Source organism: Mixophyes fleayi, chromosome 2, assembly GCF_038048845.1.
Source record: "Mixophyes fleayi isolate aMixFle1 chromosome 2, aMixFle1.hap1, whole genome shotgun sequence".
Taxonomy (NCBI): domain Eukaryota; kingdom Metazoa; phylum Chordata; class Amphibia; order Anura; family Limnodynastidae; genus Mixophyes; species Mixophyes fleayi.
Window position 1 is genome coordinate 304,157,711 of NC_134403.1, and position 26,774 is coordinate 304,184,484.

Sequence of the window (26,774 nt, forward strand, 5' to 3'; positions counted from 1 at the left end):
GACATTGCGTGATCTTAGTTTAGTGCTAAATTAACTGATAGCTGACCTTTTGAGCCTCTGCAAAATGTTTCCTTGAGATGAATGACTCTGAATGTGGTTTTCCAATTACATCTGCTTGCAGAGTTGATGAGTTGCAAGCACTGTGGTATAAGCAGCGTTTGCTTAATGTTTATATTGATAAGGTGGTGCTTAGAGTTAATCTAGAATTTCTACCCAAAAAGAAGACAACCACACAGCTGCAGTCTTAAATTGTGAACTGACTCCTCATTTAGGGGCTATGTTGCCCTACCTTCCTTAGATTTATCTCTGCTTTCCCTACACATGTTTGGGACATTTTTACATATATCCTTAGATAATTTCAAATAATTTAAAGGCAAGGATGATAGTAGGTTTTAGCATTTCCAAGTGCAATTTCATAAATATATCGTAAGATACTCGGGTCCACTGTTCCTGGTATATTGACAATATTGTCCCGTATACAATATGTCCTAATCGTCCTTTTTCTAAATGTTTTTTACTTGGCATAATTTTCTTCTCCTGCATGTATTATAACTACCTCAACGTATCCACACATCGCTGTTCTTCTGATGTCATCCATTTTTGAAGTCCCACCTAAAACAGATGTACACTATATGGATAGAAGTATTTCACACCTGTTAATTATTGAATTGAGGTGTCTCAATCAGACCCGTTGTCAGAGGTGTTTAAAATCAAGCAGCTAGTCATGCAGTTTCCATTTGCAAACATTTGTGATACATAATGGGTCGTTCTGAAGAGCTCAGTGACTTCCAAGCGTGGTACTGCGATATTATTCAACCTTTGCAGAAAGACGGTTTGTGAAGTTTTATCCCTGCTAGATATTCCACAGTCAACTGTAAGTGATATTATTGGAAAGTGGGAGAGTATAAGAACAAAAGCAACTCCGCTACAAGGCAGGGGTCAACGACTGCTAAGGTGCATGGTGCCTAAAGGTCGCCAAAGCTGATTCCATAGCTGAAGAGTTCCAAACTTCCACTTACATTAAAGTAAGCACAAAAACTGCTGTGGGAGCTTAATGGAGTGGGTTTCCATGGCTGAGCTGCTGCATGCAAGCCTCACAACAAGACCAATGCCAAGCATCGGATGGAGTAGAGCAGGGGAGGGCTGGCACATTTTAGCCTGGGAGGCAAGACTCGACTCAGCAGCCTATTTTAAAGGAAGTAAAATGCAGGTTGCCCAGTGACCCTGCCCAAGGTAGCCCACTATGGGACCAGCCCGGGGGGCAGATGCCCCCCAGCCCATCCTGCCACTGGAGTGGAGTAAAGCACACCAACACTGGACTGTGGGGCAATGGACACGTGATCCATGGAGTGATGAATAACGCTTCTCTGGCAGTCAGGTGGGAGAGTCTGGGTTTGGCGGATGCCGATAGGACGTTACCTGCTTGACTGCATTATGCCAACTATGAAGTTTGGTGGAGGAGGGATAATGGTATGGAATTGTTTTTCAGTGTTTGAGCTATCTCCGGTAAAGGTCAATATTAATGCTTCAGCATACTAAGTCATTTTGGATAATGCTATGCTTCCAACTTTGTGGCAACAGTTTGGGGAAAGGCCCTTTTCTATTCCAACATGACTGTGCCCCAGTGCACAAAGCAAGGACTACAAAGACATGGTTTCATGAGTTCAGTGTGGAAGAACTTGACTGGCCCACACAAAGCCCTGACCTCAACGCATCGAACACCTTTAGGATGAACTGGAACAGATTGTGAGCCAGTCCTCATCCAACATCGGTGCCTGACCTCATAAATGATCTACAGAATGAATGGGCACAAATTCCCACAGAAATACTCCCAACATCTTGTGGAAAGCCTTTCAAGAAGAATGGAAGTTTTATCGCAACAAAAGGGGGACCAACTCCATATGAAAGTATATGTATTTGAATACAATGTCATTACAGTCCCTGTTGGTGTAATGGTCAAGCGTCTGAATACTTTTGTCCATATAGTGTAGCTGCAAATTTAATTGCTTTGACCTATATGCATCTCTACTCCTGGCTTTTTTTTTTCTACATATTATTTGCTATTTCCTTTACTGCACAGCTGCTGCTTTTACTTTTCACTTCACCAGCTTGCTAACTTTTAATACATTAGGAAAGCTCATTCTGTCATTTGATTGAGAGGCTCCACTAGGCTTGGATTTGGACTTCAGATTCATGTTGTTTCCAAATAAATGGTCTATAGGCAAGAGGAAGTTAGAGGGTAGAAGGAAAAAAGGGATTTTTTTGTGGAGGGGGAATAAAATATTGGAGTAATCAAAACCATCATGAAAATGTATTAACACATAAAAAAGCAAGGTACATTTTATAACAAATACAAGCTCAAATCATTTAAATATTTACACTAACATAGGGATTCTTAATGTATGGGTCTGGTCCTAAACAAGTTTAATATGCCATTTGAATGCATATTTTATACATAAACACATATGATACACTTTAAAACAAATATATTGCAAGTTCATGTCTTCCAAACTCAATTACTGTTATACTCATAATGTGCCTTGCAGAGAAAAAAAAATCCTTGGATTATCACTCCAGATAAATAAGACACTGTAGAGGTCATGCAGACAAGAAAATTGCCAGGGATCTATTGATGCAGACATAATATTCTAGTGTAATCTTTGTGCCACATTCATCATTGCTATGTGGACAACATGGACAGCATTGCTTACAGATCTATTGATCCTAATCCTGCAGTGTTTATAGAATGTAGCTTGAGAAAATTAATGTGGACAAGTGCTTATGAAAACAATTAAAGGCAAACTAATTGTTCTAGATTGTATCTCTGACTGACAGCACCTACCTTATTAGGTAATTTTTCTAATTCTATCTTTTTCTGAAAAATGTGCTTAGAATGTGCTAGTGTCACGGCTCTCAGGTGGATTCCACAATATAATTGCACAGCAACAGTAATGATGGTAAACTTTAATATTTATTGTGAATACAGACAGGGGTGGATCTCAGTGGCTGAAGGGCCAGGCAAGGCAAGAAACAAAATGTCCAGAAATAATATTGAAAACAAAAGTCTTTTAAACTTGTCAGGCTCCAGAGATGCAGAGTTAAGTCAGAGTCCAAAATCCAGGTAATTATAAATAAATCCAGAGCTGTAACACAAACAGAGTTCCAGAGCTGAAACACAAACAGAGTTCCAGAGCTGAAACACATACAATGAACCAGCAGGGAATGATTGCCACAGGTCAGTCTTTATGGTCTGATGATCAGCAAAACACTTAACAGCTGAGTGAGGACACACAATCCACATAGCGGCCACTAGTGGTGAAAATGCAGAACTGCACCTGTAGGGACTTAGTGCAGAAAAGCATCAGGCCATAACAGCGAGTTGCCGCACAGAGTGAATAGTGAAACTACAAGAGCTCTTGGTATTGATGATTTCACAATCTTTTCCATTTTGATGCACTTTGTCATTGACTATTCATACTGCAAGTTTTTTTTTCTCAGGGCCCTAAATTGTTTTCCTTTGATCTGCTATTTGCTATTCATTTGTGTAATAAGAGACTAAGATGCAATCAAGGTGACTACTTTTAACAGAATAAAAACCTTTTTTCAAACTTCAAATTTAAAATAAGGCTTTCACGTTGCCTTTATGTTGAGTTTGGTTTGGGTATGTTTCATTTTGCAGCTTCTATAGTATTTGTATTAACTGCAAAAAGGGAATTATATTTAGGTAAAAAGTACTCCCACTATATGATGGCACGTCCCAATCCACATTGTTTGAAGGTAGAGAGAATTGCCTGCTCTTGGGAATCAACTCTAGTATTAATGTGTCTTTTAGGTTAGACTTTTGAGCCTCAAGGGGAACAGGGGTCTTTATTACCAATCAGAAAAAATACTTAGATAAAAGTGGGTGTCTTAGCCTGATTTAAGGATCTTTCCTATTTATTAAAGCCCCCAGGCTTTAGCCTTTACTGGGGGGGGAGGTTGCTTTATTAGTAGATACATTTATGGAAACTGGATGCCCAAGTCTCATTTTGAAGTGCGCATGTCTGTGCAGAAGGACCCTGCACTGGCATGGTAAGCGGTAAGACTTCTGTTTCTGCTGCCAGCCAGTGTCATCTTGGAGCTGAGCTGAGCTCACCAGCTGCTCTGATGACAATTTTTTGTTAAATTGCTCAATAAAATATTTTATATAGCTGCGATAAGCAGCGACCAAAAAATGTTTATAACTGATTGGTCTTGTTAAATAGACCCAGTAATTTTTTATTGGGTCCCAATCTGTAGGGCAATGTTTTGTCATCTATATAAAGATAATGTCTTGTGATTGTGTCAACTTGGGGTAAAGTATCGTCAAAACAATTACTACAGGAAAACTAAATCTAAATTAAACATATTTTGTAAGACAGATCATTTTGACTTGTTTTGTATTGTTATTAAACTCTAGAAATTTACATGTCAAACTATTGTTATGTTCTCTGGTTGACCAGAGTACTGCCTTGTTATGTCTTTCAGAATACTTTTAATAGGATTTTCAGTTGCCACATGAAATTAGTGCTGCATTCAGCACAAAGGCCGTTCATGGCTTATACTAGCTTCTGACCTTGTTTATTTAGTCTGTATACTCTGTATGTAATTCATAGGCGCCCAGATTACCTATGTGAATAGCATTACATTTTAATAAATAAATATCATATATAGCCTTGAGTTGATAGCTTCTAGAATACTACCAAGTGAAGTATGTGGAACATCAAATGTATGTTGTGAATGGTTGACTGTGACTTAAGAACATAAGAGGTACAAATATGAAGCAGTGATAGTGTAGTATTGTTTCAAAATATTATTTTTCTACAGGGAAGATTAAAAACACATAAAAGAATGATAAAAATAGTTTATCTTATATATTAATCCATTCACCGTTGTCCAGAGCAAGGCTTTTTTCTGCTACTGATGATCCAAAACCACATGGAGTTACTGGTGGAAAGAAGTAGGACTATAACCCCCGATTAAACAAATGATGAGTTAATTATGTGTAGCTCTGAAAATTTTATAAAAATAAGGTAACCTTTAGGATTGGTGGTGTATAGTGCACAACCGCTTGTTGTCTTGTGATCTACACTGGCACAGTATGCTTTTTCTCCCAATATAGAAGAACTATGCAATTCTCTGTTGGGAATAACTGCATATGCGTGCTAGTGCTGGAAAACTTGAACGTCTAGTGTCTAGCATGCACCGTGGGGATGTAATTATTAGGGACAGGAGCCGGTCCCATAGTGGGCTATCTTGGGCTGGTTCTCTAGGCTACCTGCATTTTTTTTTCTTTCAAATGATCTCAATAGGCTGCTGAGCCGAGTCTTGCCCCCGGGCTAAAATTTGCCAGCCAGCCGCTGGTTATTATAATTTATTGATGGCGCATTTTGTGAGTGCATGTTAGCTTCACATTTTGACTTAGTAACAGATAGGTGACCTTGATATTATATATATTTAGGGATAGCACAACCTTTTTTTTGTAATCTCAAAATGGCTGTTTCCTCATGGGCTGAATTATATTCACACAAAATGTTAAGCAGCTTTATTTTTCTTGCAGTTCTACAACTTCTGAGAGCAGTAGCAATTTATTAGCTCAGCAAACCTCTATATCACTTGAAGCAGGTCAAACTCAGTCTTTCAAATCCACTATCCGTAATTTCTATTGCCCTTGCAAAATATATCTCGGTCCATCAATAGCAAAAGAGCATAACACAAAACTACATCTTCAGGACTCCCCACACTATCCATATACTCTTCATCTAGAGTAGTATCTCATCCATCAGCAAATAAGTAATATAACTTTTCTGGAATTCCTCCACTCCAAAGCTTCTTGTTTGAACTCTCCCTCAATGGCTGTTGTTTTCCACGCTGACCTAAATGGCAGCTTCAGTCTTCTGATTTTTTTCTTACTTTACAGTAGCTCTGGCATTTCACCGAATGATGAAGCATAAGCAGAATTCAACGATTATATCATCGTAACTTCACAGCATTGTGAAATGATCTATTATGCCGCAAAACTGGATTGGTTTGGGTTAAATTTTGACCTACGTTTTCGCTCATCTCTATTGTTAATGTACTGGTTATCACAATGCAAAGCCTATTTTTTTTTCCTCTTCAAAGCGTTAAACAATTGTTGTACTTTTATTTGATAGGAGGTTTTACCTGATGTATTTAGTAAGTGGCAAAATGTAAACATATTTTTAAATATACTTTATAGTAGGCCAATATACATTTTTTTCTCCATATTTTTGTTGTGTATTTTGTACTTTTACTTTTTAACAGATGCTTTACAAAACAACTAGTGCTCATCTCAGAATTAGAGGTTTTTCTTTGATCATGGAGTCTGACTTATTTCACATTTTGTTGTGTTGTTTCAAAGCATTCATAGAGAATCTATTAATAGAGAATCTATACCACAGTGAGGTGAGAAAACATATTGTAAACTCAGAGTTTAAGAAGATAATCACACACCATATATTAGTCCTCTGGTTGCACAAAGCAAATATAAAACCGTGTGCAGCAAAACATTACTGCTTTATAAGAGATGACAATAACAAATTCTCCAATTTGTCCTCCTCCTTATTTGCTATTATTGTAGCTTTAGACGAATCCCTGTGGTGCTTGCATCTTTATTGGTGAAGCCTGGTTAATTTATGTGTCTGTATGTTACCAATAGTTTATTGTTAACTTTGTATTATGCTAAGTTTCCACAAAAAGCTTTCAAAGGAATCATGAGACAGTTGAGAATAATTTAGCTGTTGTGGCAAAGAGGGTTATTTGCCACACCTCTCCTGCATAGGTAGAGTTAAAATCCCAGAAGGTTTGCAGCTACAGCCTGTGGACAGGGTTAAATTCCAACTTAGTCTTTCCCATAGAACACAGACAGACAGGTGCACTACATGGGTGTGATTACTGTGTGTGTGTGTATAAAAGGATTGTGGGATCTGGGGGGCGGGGCTTCCAATCCCGAATAGCGGCTGGACAATAGTGAAGGATTGTGGGCTAAGCTAGTGTGTCACGAAGTCGTGGAATCTTTACTGTTTCTGTTATGCTGAAATAAAACAGCTACTGCTTAAAAGTCTGCACTGAGGAGTTTATTTGGTGATTTTTACACTGTATATTTAAGCTTTTTAATTTTTTGAAGGAAAATCTGTTTTTATTTTTTTTATTACCTGTTAAATAAAGCTCACATTGATCTAATTTTAGAGTGATTCTATACAATCCACATAGTTTTTATCTGGTTAAAAAGTAGTCATAAATTAAAAAACAAAACAGAAACTTGGTTTTCAAAAACTTACAAATGCAAAATGTTTTATTGTCACGTAGACATTTAATTTCCTGATTTCTTGATATGTTAACACAGTAATGGGCAATGGGTAACCTTAAGGCCCCCAAGCCTTCTCCTGTGGCACTCAGTGTATCAGGTTGCCTATCACTGTGTTAATGGTTCTGTGACTTGTAGTCATTTGAAGGTGATAAACCATATTGATATTGAAAACCATTCTGCTTTCCAAAGGCTTGATGTGACCATATACGTTGTGAAAATCTAGTGCATAATGACAAGAAAAAGATTTTCATTGTTTAAAAAGTACAGTAATCCACAAGGAACGTAGAATATCACTCTATGATGTCTACTTCAACTTGTCTGTATCAGTTTACTGGAGCTCTGTATAGTGATACTGCAGATTATCATTAAATATTGTGACACAATGTTTCAGCTACAGGTACTGCTTCATGATTCAACACATGTACATGCTACTTAATGGAAAATACAATTGCTTGTTCTAGACCTTGTTTTAAGCTTGTTAAACAAAATCCTAATTAACAATTAATCTTCAGTCTCATTTGTCTCTGTTGGAGCTGAGCTGGTTTGCTTTTGTTTATTTCTTACATAGAAACTGAAATGTCACCAAAACCTGTCAGAGTGTTCTGTGTGCATCACTTGCACTCTAAACTGCATCGATCATGTTGTTATGCTAAAGAAGGATTAATAACAGATAATAATCGGCTTACACAATTAGGGCCGTCTATATGCAGATTTTGTAGACATGTATTCCACATTGAAAGCAACTCAGGAAAACGCTGGGAATAGTGCAGCATAGAAGTATATTGTCCTTTATGCTGAGCCAGCTGTGCAGACCATGCGTACAATAATAAAATGCTCTACTTTGAGACCAATGCTGACATAATTTTCTTGTTGTGTTCTCTAAGATCAATTTATCTGTATGCCACTCTATTATCCTAGTGGTTTTCTTGAGTTCTGTTACGTTAGTTGTGGATGAGGCATTAAGCTTGAATAGGAAGATGAATATGAAAATTGGGATGTATAAGGAAGGAAGGCCATGGTCGGGAATGGAACACATGTCCCCAGTGAAGCAGAAGTGCTAACCACTGCACTACTGTGCAGCTCCAATATTACGTGACTTGTATTTTTAAGTTTAGATTTTGGTGAACTCCATGAGGTTTGACTTACTTGTCAAAAAATCAATATGGGAGACACAGCCACATACTTATGCAGTACAGTGGATTGGCTAAATGAATGGATATTACTTTATAATTCCACAGGTGGTTCCCAGAGAATTTAAAATGCAGAGAAGTTGAAAGAAGGGGCACAGTTTGATAGCGTAAAGTTTCCAACAGTGGGAATCTCACTGTTCTAGTGGCAGAGGAGCAGTTGTAATTAAATATAAAAAAACAAGAGCTTTCCTTTAAATGTCTGCTAAAACTAAAGGTACCCAAATATGCAATGATTTTATGAATTTTACACCATGAATTTTTTTTATTCAACAATCTAAGGAGCCGATTCAATTCTTAGCGATGTAACGCATTGTGCCATCGGAATGGTTGTGAAGACACTCTGCGAAGATGGAGCCTCACAGATTTATTCTCGCACCCCATTGAGGTGTACTGGAAAGCTTAAGATTTTTTTGTATGCCACACATGTAGCGATAATTGAAAAATCTCGTCTGATTGTATTGTGAGAAGAAAATGTACAATTTTTTCATTGAAGAAAACTCCAAATAAAGATCCTTCCCTCAGCAATAGTTGAAGTACATTGTCGCCCTTGCCCTTTTAACTCATTCCTTATCTTACAACCGCTGCTTAAATAGAAGCCGGAGCCACCCAGGAGCTAGAGAAGGGTAATATTAAATAGGATTTATCCTTTGGAAGTGCTGTTTGATTAGATTAGATAGACTGTGACATTTGTGCAATCAATTACCTGTTGACAACTCCAATGTCTTCAAGGCTTAGAAGATGCTGGTTCATCTTTCTGTTCAAGCAGCTATGGTAAGATATAGTAGGTTTGTCAAACTGGTGGCCCGTAAGCTAGATGAAGCCCTCCAAAGCTTTTGCCCAGAAAGCTTCATCTACCCTGTTGGACTAAATCATATTTTGAATTGTATTTGGTCTGATGTACAGTTTGTACACTGCAAATCAACTACTATTTTTTGCTTTGTTGACTTCTTGGTGTTATGTCTTAGAAACGGTCTGCTAGCACCACAGGTTGAAATTTGCAGCATGATTTTCCATTACTCTCCTTTTTTGCCTTGGAGTTCAAATGAATAGACAGATGACATGATCCTAGAGTATATGCTTCTGCCCACTGTTGCCCTTTGCTGATGAGTTTTTCCCTCAGAGTTCCATGCAGAAATCACCTTTAAATATGCTCCTGAAACATTAACAAGTTTAGCTACCTAGTGTCATGTACGGCCCCCGCATAACGGCCATAGAACGGGGATGGCTGCCTGCCACTTCCGGCCGAGTGAGCTCTGTTGCCGGCTACAGAGATGCTGCTTCCATCGGCCATCTGAACGCCTCCAGCACAGGCACAGTAGCGCGCCCCATTGCTAGGCAATGAGACGCTATTCTGGCTCCATGACTGGTCTGTGATGTCACTGACCGTCAACCTATTACTCTCTATGCACCTCTATTTAAACCTGACTGTGACACCATAAGGGTGCCAGAGAATCAGGTCTTTTCCTGCCTCCAGCGTTCCATGTGTTGTTCTTCTACTGTTGACCTGTTTGACCTGGCTTTTTCTGTGATCATTCTTCAGGATCCTGATTTGGTTTGCTTGATCTCCTGGTTTGACTTTAGCTACTACTTCGGCGACCATTCCTTTGGATCTACCTCGGTACTGCGATGTCCGATTGGCTTGACCCGATTGTCCTGACCATCCGCATCACTACTACACTGGCAACTGTCCTGGAGAAATGCGACTTGCGCACACTTTGCAGCGAAGTCCAAACCTCCTTGCGGTGGTCAGTGGTGAATACTCCGCGCCTCCTTGTACAGTTGCGCCAGTACCAGTTAGTAGCTCCATCTAATTCACAGCCCTGACACCTTGGTTCTGAAAACTCATGCAAAACATGCCCCAACAATCACCCCTGTTTTAAAACCATGCAGTTATCCTCTTGAATGCATGCAAGCCATTAATATACAGCATTTTTATACATGACCCTGACCATGATGAGATGTTATTTGCTTATGTAATGCATGAGCCACACCAGTGTGGAAGCCTTTATTTTCAATATTCTTCGTGTTACCCAGGTTTTTCCATTTTTGGTCCAATACCTGAATTTTAACATTTAAAACTGTACAGTGGGAACATTGGATTAACTATACTTTAATTGAAAATTAAGAAATTCAGCCAAGATTTCTCTGTTTTTAAGACAGTCATGAGTTGCTTAAAATGGAATCTCGCTGTTGAAGTTGTGTTCCAACCTCAGAAATGATGAGAACCATGTGAGGAAATAGTTGCTGGGAAACTATTTAGCCTTCTAGTAAAGTTTTTTTTCTTTTAGTCAAATGTCACATGCCAATTTATTATTTATGGAGTATTTGATGTTTGAGGTACAATCAAAATGTACTATTAACAGCTCATTAAACTCTTGTCCTACTGCTATTTCAATTTTACAGTAGTTATTTGTTTTACATGTTTGTCTATGCATAGTTTGTGTTAATGCAGCATCTAAACCTATCTAAATACACTATCTGAAATAGGATACAAAAAAAACACATGCAGATTACAGTTAAAAAGACACTGGTCCATAAATATCTACAATGCCTATTTTAGGATAATTTACATTTCTGTACTTATAAATCACATTTTAATATAAAATAAATGATATGCAATTATGGCCTGGTAATAAATAATGATCTGTTTAAAAAAATAAGCGCAGTAAATCACACTTTTGTTCATATCAATGCAAGAATACAAATGAATCTAAGAATTCACACACTTTTCTCACCTCTATAAATGTACCATGTAGAATAACTTGTTATCATTATGCTGACCAGTACAGTTTTTTTCACCCTGTTAGGCAGTAACTAGTTATACCCAAGCAAAGTATAATTCAGTTGCCCAGTCAACAATGAACACACAATTGGAAGGCCAAGCTGCACTATGCAACCATACCAGTTTTGATCCAAGTTACAAAGTACAGGAGTAAATTCCTATTTCCTGATTGGCTGATTACAATATCACAAAATTGCCAACCGTGTTTGTTTCCTCACAAGATACTTTAAAGCAAATTGCTGACCAGATTTGCCTTTCTATGGCTCTCTAATCCTATTATGTGTTTGTTTTTGTTTAGTGGAAATATCTTTGATATGAATGTTTAATGATATTTTCTATGAAGGTATTACTAAGTCTGAATGCAGCCTTTCAGTAGTCAGTAATAATTTTTTTCTCATAATCAATTTTCTCCTCCTAAGCCCTTCTGTCAATCTTACTCGTGTTACAAACTTTTCCCAATACGATAGATTTAGGGTGGCCTCTGGCCAATGGACGTATATGACATCATTAAGTATATGAATACACTCTATGGAGTGGAATTAAGAAGAACTTTCCTTAAATAACTACAGGGGCCAGACTTGCAAAAAACATGTCCTCTATCACGACGGCATGTCATTTTTAAGTCCCTGCAAATAAGAGGTTTCTTCTGGCTGCACAATTTTTTTACGGTTTTATATTTGTGAGAAGATGATAAGAAGGTAAAGAACAGAGCTAAGTACAGCCAAATTTAACTGTCATCTGCATGCTACAAGCAATGAATCACAATAAACACATTTTAAAAGAGATATAAGTACAAATGGAATAACATATAAGAAATAATTATTCAAACAAACCTTTCAGTACGCATCAGTTGGGAGTGTCATAGTTTTCAAGATTGTCACAATCCTTTTAAGTTTTCCTCACTTGAAAATTGGAGCAAAACATCATAGTTAACAAATACGTGTCTGGTTTTGCTCATTACCTTTTTTTTTGGTGAATAAAATGTGTCAAATTATCTTGAAGTAAGACATATTTAATAAATGATAGTAATATATCTACACAAACAATTTACACAGATTTTAACAATAGTCCTCCATGTCACAAAGCTTTAGATTCCCTAAAGTTGATAACTACAGTATTCTGGATAACTAAAGGTTCTTGGCAAAATAGATAAGATATATGCAATTACTGTTTGATTAAAATATGTTTCCTTTAGTGATTTTGACTTGCAGGCTATTTTTCTTGTAGATGGTAGTCTGTATAATGCAGCCTGACATCCTTAGTGTGCTACATTATGCTGTTGACTTGAATTTGTTTCTTTGACTCAACATGTTTGTGTAGTGCCATGGTTGCTTCAGGTCAAATATACAGCTAAACTCACATACTATTTTGTAAATCAAATAAATGTATATTGAAGAGCAGGAGAAATGGAAATGTTTTGCTCAATCTCATACTGTACAAATATAATAATAATTATAATTGAGAATACAACAATATTTTTGTAAACCTCCAATCTTCCTAATATATCTATTTTGTTTTAAAAACAAAGGTGTTCAGTCAAATGCCCTTATGTGACATTTGAAAAAGTCCCTCATGCCTCTGGCATTGAATTTAAATTCAGAGCGAGATAGGTGTTTCAGATAGAATGCCTGTCAAACGACCAAATCTGAGAGGGAAATGAAATAAAGTAAAAATCTAAAGATTATTACCACTTCACCTGTAGCAAAATCTAATGTGTAGTCTTGGCAGCATGGTGGCGTAGTAGTTAGCACTTTTGTATGTTCTCCCAGTGTTTGCGTGGGTTTCCTCCGGGTGCTCCGGTTTCCTCCCACACTCCATAAACATACTGGTAGGTTAATTGGCTGCTAACAAATGACCCTAGTCTGTCTGTCTCTGTCTCCGTCTGTGTATGTGTGAGTGTGTGTTAGGGAATTTAGACTGTAAGCCCCAATGGGGCAGGGACTGATGTGAATGAGTTCTCTGTAAAGCGCTGCGGAATTAGTGGCGCTATATAAATAAATGATGATGATGATTATGAGCTGAGAATTTGTAATATTTTTTTGTGTAAAAATAACGTGACATTCATTGAACATATAATAAATACATTATTAAAACCCTAATGTATACTAAAGGAAATACCGAGATCACCTTTTTTTGAAGGCCAAGGTTTGTGCTTCTACTACTATATGGGAAGAGCAAACCCAAAGTTTGTATTGGGTACAAGTTTTCAAAAGAGTTCTGTGCTGACAGGGTTTGAAAGTCTCCTTTGAAATAGCCAAGGTTTGCCACTTATGTAACCAGACCCAAAGGACTAAGAGCAACCTGTTGATAAGTGGTGTAGCAATAGAATGTTTGCTAGTTTGAAAGGAGTGGAGGGTGGTTAACATCATAATAGGCTAAGGCTATTATTGCCAGTGATTGTATAGCACAAGACTTCAGGGCATCGGCACCCTGGGCACATGGGAATTTATTTTACTGTAAAATGAAAAAGGAAATGAGCTATGCTCAGGGATTATGCTGACCATGTACCTCTGCAAATAGAAAATAAGAGAGAGCCCGAAAAAGTGCACACTCACAAATGACAGACTCACACGATGTTATACTCACCAAGAAGGTATTACACCACGACAGGATCCCTGTACACTTCAGGTGGTTCAATCATCTTTACAACCTGTGTGCAGCCCAAAAAATTGTGCCCGTAAATCTGATGATAACCCTGAAAAGTACTTTGGAGCTGTCAGCTTCCTCCTGCAGAAAGATGACCTTTTCCTTTCTAGGCTAGCCTTGAACTACCAAAAGTGACACACACCGGAACTGCTTGTGCATTAGTCCTAACAACTTTCCCTAGACAACTAGCCAGATGCAGAAGAAATTTCAAAGCATACAATGCACAGCAAATAGAACCTAGTCACACAACAATAATTTCACAGCAACAGCAGACACAGTGCAAAACATCGGACTCTGAGGGTGTGGCTAGATTACCTTTAATGAGTCCTGGCTGTGTCAGGGGTACTTCCACAACTTGTGCAGTTCAGGCATGTCCCTGAGGGTTTGAGCAACAGGTGAGCGGGACCCAACAGTAACCTGACCTGAGATCTTTGGATTAAAGGGCCTGGGTCTGATGTATACAAAATCCTAACATGTGAGTGAAGCCTGTTGACTGGCTGAGGCCTGGAGGCTTGCTGATGCCTGAGAGCTGGCTGAGGCCTGGTGATTGACAGTACCAAGGGTGCCCAACTTGACAGACACAGAACACTTACCTGATCCAGCCTCTTGACATGAGCCAGGTGAGGGCACAGCTATTGCTTATATTGCCTGTACCCGCTTATTGGCTGCTCCTCTGTCGGTCTGCATTGTCCCTTGTTCCAGTCAACCACCTCTGAATGTCACCTCTTGATCCCAGCTTCTTCCTTCTCGTGTCCTCCAGTTGATCCCAGCGTATTCCTTTTTCTTGGTGCCATCACTTGATACCGACATTCACCTGCTTCTCTGTGGTCTTCTTTTGTCGTGCTAAGATGTCAGATTGCCCAAACCACCCAGAGCAGCTATTTATGCGCTCAAAGGGGGGCTGATTGGCCACCACAGCAGCCACTGATTGGAGTACAGCAATTCCAGATTTGTTGAAGCCAGTCAGTGGAAAACATACTGACTCAGCAATGTCACCTGTGATCCGGTAAGTAATTTGCTTCCTCTTCTGGGCAGCCTTTCACATGAATTCTTTTCTTTTCTCACTTTGACTGAAACATGTTTTTTTGTTTTTTTTAACTAGCCTCTATTTTGTTCACAATTATAAAGTGCTCTACTGTATATCATCACCTATTTTATTGTGCTAAAACTGATTAAAATGTATGATCCTCACCTATTTTTCTATAGTGTTTCATTTAAAATATTTATGCAGTGTTTCTTGGATGCACAATGAATACTAATTGTTTCATGTCCTGCAGGTATATTTTGGGCAATGAATATAAGTCGTAAATGTAATATCCTTTGAAAGAACTATGAACAAATAACTATGTCTGTGTAAGCGACCCTTGGTATACTGACCCATTACATTAATAGTTGTATTCTGTTTACATTATAGCTTCCACTATGTCTTCCCCTTAAACCACATATGTACACTCTTTCTTAGTATGCAGAGCAGTAATTGCTATACTTAATACAATATAATGTAACATATACATATTGTATAATGTATGCGAGAAATTTTGTAGACAGTTATATTGAGATTTCCTGGATCAATTTGGGGTAGAAGATCAAATAAAAAGTACAAACGACACAATTTACTGGGATGTACGTGACATGACTGGTGAAGTTGGGGGGAAATGTGGGCTGCCTATTCAATTGAATCTGTAATCTCAAATACTTTTTTTAGTTGGCCTGTCTTTTAAACTGTAAGATTTGTACTTGCTTAACATGAAGCTGAGTTTTCAAGGATGTGCCCTACTACAACTTTGTCCTTGAAGGGGGAGGGGGTGCTAATATTACTGCAAGGTCTCTTCACTTGAGTGCATTTTCATCTTTGAATTAGAGCCAGCTCTCTCAATTTATATGATAGCAGAAGAAGGTGAAGGATTGGTGCGATTGTGCTGTGCATGAAAAAGCTAAGAAAAGAGGTGTTCTAAAGCCTCTCTGCTTACTACATCATATCACATTTCATGTGACTGTGGTTGCCATGATAGTAATGTCATACTGTAAATCATTCATGTCGGTTTACAGAAAAAAGGTGAAACAAAAAAATAAACACACTTTTTTTTCAAGATATTGCAGGTTTACTTATTGCTTTACAGTAGTGTTATTCTATATAGCCTGCATTTATCACCAATAATAAAAAAAGCCTTACCCTTATTAAAAATATTACACATAATATCAGTATTGCTGGAATACCGGAATAGATGAATAGTGCTTCCTGTGGCAGATCCTATAGGGAAATTAACTGTGCTGTCAATGCAGAGGCAAAAATATGACCGAACGGAGCATATGAATTTCGGTATGAGGTGTCGCAATGTTTCTCAGGAACAGTCTGCAGAGACACATTGCCTCAATGTTTTTACTTAAATCTCCGTTCATGTTCCCTAGCATTCCATAGAGATGTTAGGAGAAAATGAGCTCTGATTTGTTGTCGAACTGGCCTGGAATGTGTGCAGCTGGACATGGAGGTGATGTCCGGCTGCACCTCACGGCCAATTAAATCTGCCCCATACAGTGTTGCCTTTGACATGATAGAAACATAATGCTATTTCATCTAGAAGTGACAGCAGACCATAAGCTCATTATCGCAAAAATAGATATTTTCCCAAGTTGCTCCCTAAGTTTATTTTGAGAGAAACTTGCATCTTCTGGATATTTTTCTTTTCCTACTTTTCTGACACAATGGTACCATCAATGCTTACCAAAGGCACCATTAGTGCTTAATAAAGGTATTTTCATTGTACAGTTTTTCTTCTTTTTCTTCTTTTGTTTTTGACTGGATAAACATTTGGTAATGTACATAAAGATGTGCTCTTGGTAATGAATAGCCTTAGAGTGAAATAAATCCCCAATGAGAGAAATTGGTTTTGGCTTTGGGTTTCAGTTTTTGTGACTTAAATACAAACCACCACAATCCCGTCGATGTAATCAGTGGGTGAATATGTCTACAATCGGTATACATTGCACAGTGAGTGGTTTACACATTTATCTAATATTATTTGCATGGATGACAAATGCAGTGTATATTATAGCCAGAATAAACTCTTGTGATTTCACAATCTTTCTCACTTGTCCAGGCAATCTTGTAATATTTCTCATGAAATATACTCTATACTATTCTGATTGTCACAGGATAAAGTCAATTATGAACTGGACTTGGTAACTGATCATCATCACGTAGTATATTTATGCGTGTGAATGAAAAAGTAACCTGGATTTTTTTTTTAATCCGCTTTATGTCAGTGTCAAGTAATTTCATGAGGGCTTCAAGTGGCATATTTTTATAAATCTTATTTGAGACATATTAACAAGGTCTAGGACTTGATGAATATATTATTATTATTTTTTTTTTTGCTGTATCAATATAGTTCCATATTATACATGCTACATTGTACAACTAGGCAGCTACATATCAGGCAGTTGTTGAAGAGACCTTGCAGTAATATTATAATAATCTGTTTTGTGTTCTGTAATTCTGAATATAAGGTAGTCTTGTAATTAGATTTGCAGACAGCTATAAGTTAGTTATATATAAAAAGTATTTCTACATGAGCCTTATACAGCAGACAGCCTTTGCTTGGTGATATCGAATGGACCTTCATTAACCCATTTAGCTTAGTGCTTTCTCATTATCAGCTGACAGTTCTAGCTTGTATTTGCAGCACATTAAAATATAACTGGCAATTGAATCCTAGACAAACGGGTTGTTTAGTCCAGGGGCTGGCTGGGCTGGGCTGGGGGGCCGGTTACATAGTAGGCGACCTTAGGTTGGGTCACTGGACCACCGTCATTTTTTTCCGTTTAAAATAGGCTGCTAAGTTTAATCTTGCCCCCCGGGCTAAAATTCTCCTGCCCTCTCCTGGTTTAGTCCAACAAAAAACAAACAGTAAACACTGAGATGTGTGCAAATTTGTAACAGATCATCATCTTCATCATTAGTTACTTATATAGCGCCACTAATTCCGCAGCGCTCTACAGAAAACTCGCTCACATCAATCGCTGCCTCATTGGAACTTACAGTCTATATTCCCTAACATACACACACACAGACTAGGGTCAATTTGATAGCAGCCAATTAACCTAACAGTATGTGTTGGAGTGTGGGAGGAAACCCATGCAAACACGGGGAGAACATACAAACTCCACACAGATAAGGCCATGGTCGGGAATTGAACTCATGACCCCCTGTGCTAACCACTAAGCCATCGTGCTGCCCTATTATTACTATAACTATAATCTTCTTAAAGTTGTATGAAATATAAATATTTAAAAAAAAAATAGTTGTCTCATAATCACCCATTTGATAACGTAGTCTTTTTTTTCTTAAATGTTATTTGTATTTTTGGTATGCAATACACAGATATTCCGCATGAACACAAGCGGGCAAACACAAGTCATAAGTTAAATAAGGAATTACACCAATCTCGGATGGAGCAAATGCATATTGTACAAAAGTGAACGTGTGATACCAGCCGAGAGCAGATAAACAACCTGAATGAGGCATACAGTAGTATATTGGCATATGCAATAGTTAAAGTGGGGAGGGGGAAGAAAAGAGAGGAGGGGACGATGAGACCAAACCTGGATCCTCCGGTGACCGGCAGCCAACTAGAATGTAGTCTCTTTTTTTTTTTTTTTTTAAAAAAAGGATACTTACCACGATTGCAGTGATTACACTGGATCCTTTGCTATAATCTGGTTTTATATTAACCATTTTCATCAAATGCGCTACTGTGTGTACATTACCCTTTAGCAAATATTCTTTCATTAAGGAGAAAAGGCCTCACTCACGCCTGTTGAAGGCTATTTCTGTGTAGTAATGAGTGGAAACCAGATTGTAGAGGGCCTAATAGGAAATTCGAGGAAAGATATGTTAATGACTTCAAATGAGCATGCTGTTCAATTAGTTTAGACAGGGAAGGTAGAAAGGAGACTGAACGATGACTGGAGAGGTAAGTTAAAGAGTGATTTTATAGTTGGTGTAAATATTGAACAGAGAATGAAATGAGAAGTAATGAGGTCAAGAAAACCTGTAGTAAGCAGAGGCAGGCTGGGCTGGTAGGCAGGGGGGCTACTTTGGGCTGGGTCACTGGGCCACCTGTATTTTTTTCCTTTAAAATGTTCCTAATAGGCTGTTGAGTCAAGTCTTGCCCCCTGGGCTAAAATTTGCCAGCCCTCCCCTGGTAGTATTAAGTGGTAATTGGAGAGGAGAAACAAATCTGTTCTGTTAAAGGGATGAAAGATGTTTGAAAAGTAGTAAGATTGTTAGAAGGTTGGGCAGACAGTGGGCGTTGCACATCAAAATATGTCTATGTAGGTGGTATTTGTTCCTTGTGTATTACCTTGTGCACAACATGTTCATTTCAGAATTGATGTTTTCAAGCAGATATGCTTTATGCAGATATGGAAGTAGTTGTCAAAGATTTTACTCTGATAATGTTCTGTTTGACAAGTGTATTAAACACCAATTTTGACATGTTCAGAAACATTTTTAAAAACACTTATTATTTTGAGCAACAAGATCTCTTATGCTCGTACAGATATTACTGCTTCAGAGCTCTGTGTGTACAATTCAGTTTAACCATGATCAGATCGTGCTGACTGCATAAATAGCATACACACTCCCTTCACATTCTAGCACACTGTTCTTTGCACCATGCCAGGAACACATTAGGACACAGTGTTTATAACCACGCACAACTTGCTACTGTACTTACTGCCACATTACATAGGTTCAATTCTTTTTAACACTTTGTGGCCCTGATTTAACTTCATTGTATTTGGGGAAAATGTCAGCACCACCAATAGAGATTTTCCATTACTCTCACAGGCCCTCTTATACATGAGTGCCAATATGCTCCATGAGTGATTAACTGTAACAATCCCCACTGCACATGGTCTGTGTCACTATTGGAACCTTTATCTTTCTGCTCTAATATATATAACAATAATAATAATAATGATAATATATATATATATATATATATATATATATATATATATATATATATTATTTGTATTATATTATACTGTATTTTGTATTGGTGAGTGGTAAGAATTCCCAAATAAATCAATTGATTCCATTTGCAAAAAAAATAAAATGTGAAAATCCCAATTGAAATAAAACATTTGTATAGCCGCTGTACTCTCTGCGACAGTAAAAAGTGCTCCATGTGCAAGAGCCTGGATGTTAGTTGCCCACTTCAGCACAAATCATCTTATACCACACCTGTCATCTTGACTCCATTTTATAGTATGAAAATAGTCTGTTTCTCATTTTCCCACTTATTCAGGTTTTTGTAATTAGAAAATTAGTTAATACATATTAAAGAAATTCATTTAATTATGTTTACCACACTGAGCTCAAGCTGTTGCAACTAGAAAATAAATGGAAAGCTGAAACAGAGCATTATTACTCTGTGAAAGGGATTCAGGTTGGCCATTATCAAACACACAATGTAGCACTACCATTAGGCTCCAATTGTTAGGGAGTGCCTAAAACATGGACTGAGTGACATAATTTCACTCATCCAGTGTTTTTAATGCCCCAGCGGTCCTTCCACACTGAGCGTGTACCACTGACCTGGAGAAGCAGCTTCTTACCTGTCAGTGATTGTCTTGGAGTGTGGTGCTGCCCAATGGCTGCACGCTGAAGAACAGGAGATGGCACCCCCCCTACCTTCCACATGTTAAGGTAAGAAACAGTGGGGGTGCAATGCCCGAGGTGGATGGGATGCTGCCTCAGAGTGGGTGAAGGGAAACACTGCAAGTTGGGGAAGGACCCATCTAGGGCACCAACAGAGCTTTCACATCACCTGCTAACACTTAGAGGGCATGAATGGACAATCTTTCCTGGTGTTCACAGTAATGGTCCTTCCTCTCAGTCTGTAGCTGTTGCTGAGTTTTAATGAAAGACTAATCAAAAGCACTTAGTATGGGAGTTTGCCCTAAATCTGCATTTACAGAATCAGATGTCTGTTGCTGCCTTTTTGCCTACCAATTGTGAATTTATGGCACTCCTAGGCAACATCTGGATCTACGGAAATAGTCATTGCAGTCTGCTGTTTGTTTTTATGGTGGCAGATAAGTGTCATTGGAGTTTTAGCCCACCCAACGGATATATTAAATAATAGTATATCTGTTGATAAGCGTACTTCCTGGGCCTATTCTTATTTTTTTAAAATTGGAGAGAAATTGCACGCATGTACATCCATATTCAACTGCAAGTGGATCTGAAGAAACTTTTTTGTATTTGAATATGGGTATAAGTATGCTCTGCCTGTATGACATTTGCATAGGCAGACAGACATAACATACTTCAAGATGCGCGCAATGCATTTGTATATATAAGTTCCATCAGAACGCACGGGTAAAAAATAATGATTAAATACATTAACACCTGATCATGTAATAATTAATATATATATTTTTTTTTACATGAAATATATATATATATATCAGGATGTCCTTAAAGCCTTCTATATTTGTTGCTATTTATTGCAAACACATGTTCTGGCATGCATACACGACAGTCATCACTATCGATTGGCACTTATACCCGCCCTGTAGATGGTACAAGTATTACGGCTAAAAATCCTGTATCTGATATACCCAGAGCTTGAATCAGACTGATGTGTCTGTGCGCTCAACCTTGTCATACACATTGTCTACGTGCATATGCTGCTTCCCTCGTTCCGCCCTTCAAAAATTGTGCGGGAGGTGTGCCACAGCATGAACGGGTTAGAAACCATTGTCTTGAATTCATTGTTTTAATGGAAGGTTTATGAACTATTTATATAAAGTTCTTTCTGTTTTAGCTCTTCCGAGACAAGATGGAAAAGTTGCTATTGTAACTGGAGGTGCAAAAGGTATAGGCTACTACACGGCAAAACATTTATCAAGTCTTGGGATGCATGTAATAATAGGTATGTATTTTCACCTGACGACATTGTGCATGACCAGAACATACAAAGCCACATTTGTGTCTATAAACTTCATATTGTGTTGGCTACTTGTCTGAGAGTATGGATAACACTTGCTACCGAAACAGTAATTTTTGCCGCCCCCAGCTAGCAGAACTGTAAGAGTTCGGCAGAATACACCCAGACTGCACTGTAATGGCTTTTTTCTCTGTGCGGACAATTGTCAGAAGGGTGGGATTTAAACAGTGCTGTGCCAATTTATATTAAAGGTGCCTGTGTTACAAGCGGTTTGAATTTCATCTGTTCCTAGTTGGTACCAAAGGGCACAAAGTTGTTACAGCACTACCAGGGGTTAGTTATGTTTAACTATAGTGGCTCCTGCTATGGGCACACCCACAGTTCTGTAAGTAGAGGGAGAGGAATGTTAGGTGAAAACCTTTAAAGTAGAATCCTTTCTATCCCCATGTCATCTTTGTAAGAGAGGCAGAGGAGAAAGTAACATAAATCAGTTTTTTGTTAGCATTGTGCATAAAATTGCATTTAAAGCATTTCATAACCGATTATAATTAATTTCTTCCCCCCAAAAGCACACCTTTCTTGTGACTAACCAAGTTAGCTTCCTTTCCATGGCCTTACTGTACTGAATTTACACATGAATGCCCCTAACCCACCTTCCAAGCGCAAGTGGATGCAAGTATAACATGTATAACATGCACTCAACTCAAATGTAAGTTGTGCACATGCGCAGTGTAACAAGTCTTAAGCAAGTAACATTTTTATGTGGCACAAAACGACATATGTCCATCTCTAAATCAGGCCTAATTTGAAAACTAAGTATCCTCACTACTCAATAGCCGCTGAGAATTTTTATGGGAAAACCCATTGAAGTTATGAGTAACAGGCTATATTAAATATGAGTCTATGGGGCAGATTTAATTGGCCATGATGTTCCTGAGCACATCGTGGCCACGCTTTTTTAACGTTAATATGGTATAAAGTAAAGCTTACTTTTGCTTGTATCTCTATGGGGCGCGAGCAAAAGTAAGTGTTACTTTCACTAAAAAAAATCGCTGCTTAGAGTCTTGCGGCCATTCAAGGATACTCAGGATTTTTTTACTAATTGAATCTGCCCTTTTGAATGTATTTGACATATTTTACCTTATGCAACATTATTAAAGCGTTAAACCTCATTATGAGACCATAAGCAGAGTAAAGAGTGATTGAGTTATGATGTAACACAATCAACTGCTGTGTTTTTTATTTATGACTACTTTTTTTAAATACAATTGCAATGGAAATTATTATTAAAATCCCAGAAGCATTAACTTTAGTTTTTACTTTGGTTTTTTTTTACCATTTGAGGACCTATAGCAGTTTAATTTTGTTGGTATGGCCCGCATTTGTCTCTGATCCCCTGAACTTTGCTTTCCCACCCATGATCCAATCCCTATTTACATCCACCATATGGATTTGTGCCCATGTGCAAAAGAAGCATATTATGAGACTATTATACTATATAATGAAACTATTTTATTATTTGTGTATACATAAAAACAATAAATACAAAATACCTTTGTCCCTGGACCTAATGACGGTGTAGGAATTTAAACTGTTCTCATTTGGTACCCAAGAGCAGAAGTTTTTTGCACCACTGCTGGGAATTAGTTATGTAAGTACCCATATTTGGTATCCCTACACTCAGGAAAACTATTTATTACATTATTGATGAAAATATTTGGGGTACCATTAATTGTGTAAAATTAACTATGGTAAGACTTGTGCAAAAATAAATTTTCCCCTACTTTTTGCCTGTGTATTTCCTATATAAGGTCCACAATATATATACATATATATTCTGTTATTCTTCGAAAAGAAAGCCTTGTGTAGACTAAGAGACAAAATAGTTGTTCCCTGTTATATGGGCACAACACTAATGTGTGAAAATCGCCCTGGTGATGAAAGGAGGAACCCGTTCAGGGGCCCATTTATAAACTAACAGGGTTTTGCCCCCTTAATAACCATCTGTGATCGCAGCGATGATGGATGATTTTTCATAAGCATTTATTCAAAAATCCTCCCGGACTGCACACTTGATAGTAGTAGGCTGTCCAGTGATGACTTTGCGTATCTTAAAACTACCATTGTAGGTCTCTCCTCTCCAGGCATTATCGCAAAGTGGCTTGACGCTTGCATGAGCTAAGGTCACGCATCTGCAGAGACATTTTCCGATAGGAACAGGAGCAGAGAGCAGGTAAGCTGCGGTGAGGGATTCGGAGATCGCTCTACCGCAATGCTCTCCCCATAGGATTCAGTGACTAATGCCATCTTAAGATGGCGTTAGCTGTAGGGGGCAGGTTCCGAAAAGCTAAACTTTCCACAACTGGATAACGTTGCCCAGACCATAGTCGCCATTGACTGTTATGAGGACTGTAGTTAATGCGGTAATTTTCCTAATGCAGGAGATATCTCCAATACTCCTGGATTAGGCTTTTGGAAAATTAACATTTTACTTAAAAATTCCTAAACCATGCGGAAAAAGAAGTTTCCACATGGTTTAGGTCTTCATAAATAGGCCCTTTTAGTGTGAAAGTGGTTGAATTGATCATGTCATCTTGTATCAATTTTCTGTCCTTCAAACTCAAAGCCTCTATATTTATATCAAGGGGTTAAACTTTGATGGATTTTGTTTAAAATGTAATAACCATTTCTATGTAATACACCTTCCATTTTGTGGTGTAGCTTGAAATGTATAATTGATACTCTATGCATAGTATTATTATGTATTATTTGTAAGACTTACCTTATAGCTCAAATCCACAACATGAATGACATTTTCTAAAACAGAAGCATAATTATTCAACAATTGTGAGCATTTCATTGTGATTCAGGAAATTAAACGTTTCCTTGATCCATTACAGCTGGGAACAATGAAACTGACGGCAGTGAAGCGGTGAAACGAATACAACAAGATACCCTGAATAAAAAAGGTATGCATTTTATACAAAGTCAATACCATGACAGCCTGAGAACTAATGGGGCAGTTTCTGTATTAGTAATACTGCTTAGTGGACCATAAGGCTTACGTTCGTGCTGCATCTTGAATTTTCATCGTCCGCTCAAGCTTTAGTTGACTTGATAAGCCATAAATAAACATTTTCATTCTTTTTATATTCTAGAAGTTAATTTACATTTAGTCTTTAGAGATGTCCTCTTTAATGAATGGAAATGCTTTAACTATACAATTGGGTTTATTTCGATTGTAATATTGGTGAAAAGCAAACCAATGTTTATGCATAAGTCTTCAGGTGGGGCAAATGAACCCTGTCTTAAAAATGTATGCATTTTTTATATTGGGATATTTGATACGAGAAAGGTTTGATGCCTGAAACTGCAGAGCCTGCAAGAAAGGCATTGTATATTCTAAAAACAAAACAAACACAACTATTTAATAAATACATTAGTGACCACTAAATGTCACATTCTGTTCATGTGACTGAATTCCTCTTACCATTCACCTTTCTGCAACTACTAGTGGCTTAGAGAATCCTCATTGTTTACCATGTTGCAATGCAAGAGGTACATATGCATCTATTCATTTTTTTCAAGCAAGGGAAATACTTGCTGCTTTTACATGTAGTGCACAAATATTATGCAGCATTATTTTTGCACTTAAATTTAGAGTTGAGTTAGGACACGTCTGCTCTCAACTCTAAATATGTCCACATGTTTTAAACTTGCCCCTGCAATGCAACCTGGTTTTGCCAAGGTGCAAATTTGCTCATATTTTGGTTTGATCCTAAATGTTGCCCTAAATCTCTACTATGGCCAGATTCAACCAAACAATCTGATGCGAGAATGCTCTTATGCTGGCACTGCATGTAGTAATATTGTTAAGAGCCACAGCTCGCTTTCTGACCCGGTTCGCTGCATTCCGATCGGTCAGCAGGGCACCGGCAGGGACACTTCTTCAGTTTGTGCAGCGTCCTCGCATCCTGCACTGTCTGACGTGTGTGCATTAGTAGATTTAGGCATCCCTTTTGTTTCATTTATTTAATAGACAGCCTCATTAACTAATTAAGAAGCCTCCTGTGTTAGATTAATAAAGCAGCCTCCTGTGATTAATCCTGCTGCTCTGACTGCTGATTGGGCAATACAAGTATTTTAAGACAGGGAGGACTTGGCCTCCCTGCTGGTTATAGAGTTCTGTGCTGTGGATTACTGACCTGACTTCTGATTGAATTCTATGTATGACCCTTGGCCTGTTTTGGATTCCGATTGTATGCTGTTTGCCCTGACTTCTGGTTTGTTATTTGGATATTCCTGCTCGCTGCCAGCCCTGACCTTTAGCCTGTTTCTGCCCACGTTATCTGTGATGAACCCCTGACCTCATCTTAATTCTGACTACCCGCTATCATCCTGTTTACTGCTTCCTATTTCCAGTTTTGCTACGGACGCCAAGGATAAACTTTTACTATGCTAGAGAGTAAGACCCGGGGACATCTAAGTACCTGCAGGCGCATAAAGCTCTATGAGAAAGGCGGCTGCTAAAGGTGAAGACCTCTATACCATCAGTCCTAATCGTTTATCCTGGTAACTGCGAGTCCTAAGAAATATCAGCAATTTTTTCACCAATTATACAAATGTTATAGGATCCAAAAACTGTGCCGTCTTCAACATATAGGGGGGTATTCAATTGACAGCGATTATTTTTTTTGTACCATGTTAAGTCATTTTAACCCTGTTTTTTATCATTTTCGAGCGAGTTAACTTTACCCGCAATTTAATTCCATTTTTAACGCCACTTTTTTTTTTTTCATGAAACGGTCCTCTCGCGCTTCAGTAGAGGGTCTATTGAAAGTATAGGG

The 26,774-nt window shown here is 38.1% G+C and overlaps 1 protein-coding gene across 4 annotated transcripts in view; it reads left to right on the forward strand.

The window, feature by feature from the left end:
- Positions 1 to 26,774, forward strand: part of DHRSX (dehydrogenase/reductase X-linked) — a 323,541-nt gene that overhangs the window by 104,294 nt on the left and 192,473 nt on the right. For 3 of the 4 annotated variants that reach the window (XM_075196491.1, XM_075196487.1, XM_075196490.1), the window contains exons 2-3: positions 21,805 to 21,912; positions 24,828 to 24,896. The exons of the other annotated variant lie outside the window; for it this stretch is intronic. In XM_075196491.1, coding sequence (XP_075052592.1) covers positions 21,897 to 21,912; positions 24,828 to 24,896 — 85 coding nt within the window. In that variant the 5' untranslated portion in view covers positions 21,805 to 21,896. The remainder of the gene's footprint in view (positions 1 to 21,804; positions 21,913 to 24,827; positions 24,897 to 26,774) is intronic. 4 annotated transcript variants of the gene reach the window in all.